Below are 6352 nucleotides of genomic sequence, written 5' to 3' on the forward strand. Positions count from 1 at the left end.
CTCTGGCTCAGCAGCTTCTCCATCAGAGGTTCACATGGAGCTGATCCAGTATCTCCAGTAACTGTGTTCTGTGCCTCACTGGTTCATCCTTCTGTCTGTGTGACGTCAGTCAGATGTTGAAGTTCAACTCTGTAATCTTCACTGTGTCACAGAGTTCAGTGAGTCCCGTTATTCACAGTATCAATCAGATCATCAGAGAACAGCTGATCAGCAATCAGTGGTGCCAACAGCGCCTCCTGTGGTGAGAGGATGCAATAATGCAATGTAGCATTTTTCCACTCAACACTTGCAGTCATGGAAACTGTCTGTTGGATCTGTGTGACGTTGCTTTCTTGGTTAGAGTTCCTCACAAACGTCCAGATGATTCTTCTAATGAGGCGTCGACCATGTTTGCAGCTCTTTGGAAGAAAACGTCGCCCTTTGCCATCCTTACTTTTCTTTGACTTCTTCAAATGCAGCTGAACTCCAGCTGGTATTTTCTTGGACTTTGCAGCTGTTTCTGGTCATCAGTTCATTCCTGCAAACCTCTGAAGCTGAACAACAATGATGCTGCATTGCTGGCTGATCCCAAAAGGTTGATTGTGTTCATCTGGACGTTTTCAGAAACGTTTGCTCACTGATCAGGTGACTTCTTCAGTCTCAGCTGACTGCAGCTTTACAAGCTTACAAACAGCACATTTGCACAATGACTGAAAGCAGCAGCACCTGATATATATGATACTAATATAATACATATACATATATAATCCATACTAATGATGAAGGAACTGAGCTCACAGTCCATTGTTCATTCAGTGAACTACTCAGTTTATTTTGGGCCTCAGAAATGCTCACTCTGTTTGTACATCACTGTCAGCAATAGACTCATTCTGCTGTGTGGACAGGAACACATGTGACATCACTTCCTGTTTGTTTGTGACTGAAGAAGTTTACAAGGAATCATTTAGAAGAGTTTCAAACATCAACTGATTGAATCCATGAATCTGAAAACGTGTTTGTGAGTGAAAGAGACAGACATGTACAGACTGAACTATCTGTTCAACAGTCAGAGTGTTTCTGTAACAGGAGACACTCTTTACACTCCACTCAGCACAGGGACACTGAGGCACCAGGAAACCAGAACCTAAACCCAGGATAAAGAGTTTGAGTGAATGTGGTGTTGAAGGTGTGGAGGTGGATCAGAGTGTCAGAGGAGACTCTGTAGAAGGACAGAGTGCCAGCAGGACAGTCCACATACACTGCTGCTCTGTTAGAGACAGAGGAGGAGGAGGAGGAGGAGGAGGAGATGGATGTTAGTCTGCTATTGTGCCAGACAGAATCAGGACCACGATCAGAGCAGAACAGACTCCAGGACTGATCATTTCCTCCAAACAAACAGTCATAACTGTCTCCTTTCCTTCTGATGCTTCTGTAACTCACTGATATATAAACGTTTCCGCTCCACTCGACCTCCCAGTAACAGCGACCAGTCAGGCCATTTCTACACAGCAGCTGTTCCCAGTAATCAAATCTGTCTGGATGATCAGGATATGACTGAACCTCCCACACACGTGTCACCTTCCTGTTGTTGTCAGACAGTTGGAGGTTTGTGTTCACTGTGTTTGTGTCGATTGTGAGTTGACAGGAATCTGATGGAGAGAACAAACACAATCCAGCTGCAGTTATTGATCCATCATCTGTTCATTGATTGACACTTTGATGATGACTCCTGACATGATGAAGATGGTTGAATGTGTGCTGCTTTGTTTTCATGAATCCCATTAAAAACACACTTACACTTCCTCAGACCTGGTCTCAACCATCGGACTCCAGCAGGCTCCACCCTGAAAGGAGGAGGGGGGTCAGAGCAGCACAGTCAGCATGCACACATGGACATTACATGGCTCTCACACACACACTGTTACACACTGAGCTCAAAGCTCGGCTCCACTGTTTTATTCAAAGAAATCTACATTTATTTATCAGCACATTTAAAAACAGCTTGAGCCAAAGTGCTGCACAGAGTAGAGAGAAAATAGGAAACATACACAGTAATGACTATAAAGACTGGTCAGGATTGAAAGCTACAGAGTACAAATGTGTTTCCAACCGGCTTTTAAAAATGTCCAGTGTTGGTGACGACCTGATGTGAAGGGCGACTGTTCCAGAGTTTGGCTGCAGCCATCGATAAAGCTCACCTCTGTTTTTACGTCTAGTTCTGGTCAGAAGCTGCTTATCTGCAGACCTGAGGGCTCCACTTGGATTCTTTTGTTAAAGAGAGATAAGATGGAGCCAATCCATTCACAGATTTAAAGACAACCAGATCTGGAAGTGGATTCTACCACGTACTGGTAACCAGTGGAAAAAGCTGGTGATGGGTCGTCTAGCACAGACCCACCGCTGGAACCAGACAATTGATGAGGGAGAGAACTGTGACAGCGCCGTTCCTTCACTTGACCTCAGTCGCTCTCGTCTGCTCCCTCGTAACACTGCTCTTTATTGAGCTTACATGAATATGCACAAGTTCATTATGACGTCTTACACAGGTATGAACAAAGAGTACCAGTCTGTGCATAGCGTGTGTGTCTGTGTGTGTTCCAGATGTGACCCTGTGAAGACTCCCCAAAGCTGGTGCTAAGAGTCCAGCGGTCCCCCTAACAAAGGGCTCTTATACTTAACCAGACACAGAGCAGGTGTTCTCCTAAACCATAAATCAGTAAGAGAAGGTACGACCTCTCTCATGACCTTAAGGTGTGTGTGCATGCCAGAGCACTCTGGAAGGCACACAGAGTCTTTACAGACTACTGAGGCTACGTCCACACGTACACGGGTATTTTTAAAAACGGAGATTTTCCGTTTTCGTTTTAAAAAATAATCCCGTCCACACATAAAGGCAGAAATGAAGGAAAACGCTGCCAGGAACATGCCAAAGCAGCAGGTGGCGCTATATTCCTAACCTGTAGAAATGTTGGCCAATCAGAAGTCTAGAAGCCTCGGTGGGAAAAAGTAAACAAAGCTGGGGCATAGAAGCAGAACAGAGTCGTATGTGTGGAGGGACAGTAACTGTGTGTATATGTAAGCATTTAAACACTGCAGAGAGTAGAAGTAACAGTAACAGTATTGTAGAAATTCATTTCACCCAAACAATAACGTGGCGCACAGTGTGACGTCAAAAAAGGCGCACACCTTTGACGCTGCGTTTTCTGCGTTTTCTCCGTTTTTCTCGTCCACACGTAAATGCAAAAACTGAGTTTTCGAAAATATCCACCCTGGTGGATATTTTTGGTGGATAGCTAATAACAGCAGTCTATTTAGCAGTAGCTGCTCACGTTGTTATAAAGTAAAGGAAAACGATATGAGCATTAGGTTCTAATGCGTATCTGCCTTGAATTAGACGTAGGTGCTAATGGCAGCCTACTTAGCATTAGCAGCTCAGATTGTTGTAATGCTAGGGTAAGCATTACAACAATGTTGTAATGCTTACCCTAGCATTACAACATTGTTGTAATGTTAGCATTAGCCGTTCACATTGTTAAAAAGTAAGTGTTAACATTAGTGCATAATGCTAATTCGCATCAAATTAGCGTTAGTTAATAACGGCAGCCTATTTAGCATTAGCAGATAATGTTGACCTTGGCCCACTGGAAAAGTTAACAACTAAAGATTTAGGAGTGTTTCTCGATAGCTCTTTCTCATTTGAGAAACAAATAAATTCTGTTATTAAAACCAGCTGTAAGGTTTATATTGTTGATTGTCATTTATGCTTAGAAATATTTACTCATATATGCTTAGAGTTCTATAATCGATTGCATAATGATAGAGGTTTGATCCTTAGGCTACGTCCACACGTACCCGGGTATTTTTGAAAACGCAGATTTTTCTATGCGTTTGCACCTTTCGTCCACACGTAAACGGCGTTTTTGGTCACTGAAATTGGTTCGTCACTGAGATTTTTAAAAACTTAAGTTACAAAATGTTGTCTCTGTCCAAATATTTATGGACCTAACTGTAGGTCTACTTTTAAGGAAACTCTCAACATGACTTATCAGTTATCATTAATGTTCCTGCAAACAGACTCCTTGGAGACCCCCTACATAAATATCCACGTACTATCCAGCTAGACTAGTGTGTCTGTCCCTGAAAATATTCCTGCATGTGTGATTGTTCATGTCTCATCTGCAGGAAACAAACAGGAAGTGAGTGAAGGACACAGGAAATGTTTCCAGCTTGTCCTCCTCTATCAGACATTCTCTCCATACCTGAGAGTGTCCAGTCTCCAGCCTGGATCCTTCAGTCCAGACGACAACAGCTTCATTCCTGAGTCACCTGGATGATTGTAGCTCAGATCCAGCTTTCTCAGATGGGAGGGGTTGGAGCTCAGAGCTGAGGCCAGAGAAGTACAGCCTTTCTCTGTGATCAGACAGCCTGACAGACTGCAGACACACAAAACAACAATCTATCTTTTAAAGATCATTTTCTGTTTGTCACAATAACATCTATCCATTTACATCCATTCAATGTAACTTTATTTAAAAGTGACAATTCCCAACAGACAACAACAGTCGTCTGAAGCTGTTTAACAGTGTAAGGCCTCCAATATTAGAGAGAAAGCCCCAAAAACCAGACAATCCACTGTGTGCAGCACTTGGTGATGGTGGGAAGGAAGAACTCCCTTTGACACAACGATCCTCCCAGTGAAAACAGGCTCCTGGAGGAGAATCTATCAATCAATCTTTATTTATAAAGCACTTTTCATACAAAGATATAGCACAAAGTGCTTTACATGGTTAAAAGCGCCCCCCCGCCCTCCAACTCACTCCCCACACTCTCATTAACATAAACGATCATGGATACATATCCCCCCCCCCCACGCACGCACACGCACACACACACACACACACACGCACACACACACGCACACGCACACGCACACGCACACGCACACACACACACACACACACACGCACACACGCACACACGCACACACGCACACACACACACACACACACACACACATAAAGAGTAAAATTGGGCTGGGCACACATGAGCCAGGTGAGGAAACACTATCACAGGGAGCCGGTTACAGACTGCAGCCTCCAGGCTGGGCACACAGCATATAATATATTATATATAATATATATAATAGAATAACAGGATAGAATAAATAAGCATAAAATAAATAAACGCTAAGTAAAAGCTAAATTAAAAAGGTAGGTCTTGAGCCTGTTCTTAAAAACATGTACGTTCTCTGCGGCCCTGAGCTCCTCCGGCAGGCTGTTCCACAGACGAGGACCATACCACTGAAAAGCTGCCTCTCCGTGAGTATGTGTCCTGACTTTAGGGACAGTCAAAAGGCCAGTACCAGAGGACCTCAGGGTCCGCGAGGGTTCGTATAGTAAAAGCAGATCTGAGAGATAAGAAGGCCCAAGACCATTAAGACATTTAAAAACCAGTAAAAGAACTTTAAAATCGATCCTGAAACACACGGGGAGCCAGTGCAGCGATTCTAAAACCGGTGTAATGTGGGCCCGCCCTCTGGTCTCCGTCAGCACACGAGCTGCCGAGTTTTGTAAAAGTTGTAAAGGTGAAATATTCTTCTTAGGAAGACCAGAGAGCAGGGCATTACAGTAATCAATGCGACTGGTAATAAAAGCATGCATCAGCATCTCCGTGTTGGCCCGAGAGAGAATAGGGCGGACTCTGGCTATATTTTTTAGATGATAAAATCCAATTTTGGTTACATGTTTAATATGTGGGATAAAACCAAGCTCAGAGTCAAAAATAACACCCAGGTTTTTCACTTGTAGCGAAGGACATAGTGAAAATGCCTCTAATTTAGACAAGAGTTTCTCTCTCTGAGCCTCAGGACCGACGATTAAAACTTCAGTTTTGTCCTGGTTAAGCTGTAAAAAGTTTTCTGCCATCCAAGATCTTATATCCAAGATACAGTTAAAAAGGGCATCCATTGGTCTGGTGTCATCAGGAGACACAGAGATGTACAGCTGCGTGTCATCAGTGTAACTGTGGATGTTCACTCCATGCCTCCTGATGACACTGCCGAGAGGCAACATATACAAATTAAAAAGTACAGGGCCTAGAACCGACCCTTGAGGCACACCACATGTCATTTTATGGATCTTAGAGGAGCATGTATCCATACTCACCATAAAAGATCTGTCAGAGAGATAGGAAGTGAACCAGTTGTGTACAGCACCAGAGAGGCCCACCATGTGTTTTAGTCTGTTTAAAAGAATAGCGTGGTCTACTGTATCAAAGGCTGCGCTTAGATCCAGCAGCACCAGCACTGAGAGCTTTTGGGCGTCCCAGTTACATCTAAGATCATTTAAAACCTTTAGGAGAGCCGTCTCTGTGC

General features: G+C 43.7%; 1 protein-coding gene across 1 annotated transcript; it reads right to left on the reverse strand.

Annotated features, from left to right (window-relative positions):
• Positions 1 to 675: 675 nt before the first annotated feature.
• Positions 676 to 4742, reverse strand: LOC146554353 (stonustoxin subunit beta-like). Its single transcript, XM_085253198.1, has 3 exons — positions 4239 to 4742; positions 1777 to 1823; positions 676 to 1628 (listed from the first exon to the last, which is right to left on the reverse strand). Exons 1-3 carry the CDS (start codon positions 4292 to 4294, stop codon positions 1087 to 1089), a joined length of 645 nt encoding a protein of 214 aa, XP_085109324.1. The 5' UTR covers positions 4295 to 4742; the 3' UTR covers positions 676 to 1086.
• Between the last annotated feature and the right edge of the window lie 1610 nt (positions 4743 to 6352).

The sequence above is a fragment of the Mchenga conophoros genome, linkage group LG18, assembly GCF_057382185.1.
Source record: "Mchenga conophoros isolate Kocher_MC1m ecotype Shallow Benthic linkage group LG18, M_conophoros_male_GT1.1, whole genome shotgun sequence".
Classification (NCBI taxonomy): Eukaryota; Metazoa; Chordata; class Actinopteri; order Cichliformes; family Cichlidae; genus Mchenga; species Mchenga conophoros.

Bases quoted from the DNA above. Each gene is read 5' to 3' on its own strand.
- LOC146554353 (XM_085253198.1), bottom strand. From the start codon at position 4,294: ATGAAGCTGTTGTCGTCTGGACTGAAGGATCCAGGCTGGAGACTGGAC. The intron at 1,824-4,238 runs GTATGGAGAGAA...TCCTCCTTTCAG, and splicing joins TGGAGACTGGACACTCTCAG to GGTGGAGCCTGCTGGAGTCC. The intron at 1,629-1,776 runs GTAAGTGTGTTT...TCTCTCCATCAG, and splicing joins GAGACCAGGTCTGAGGAAGT to ATTCCTGTCAACTCACAATC.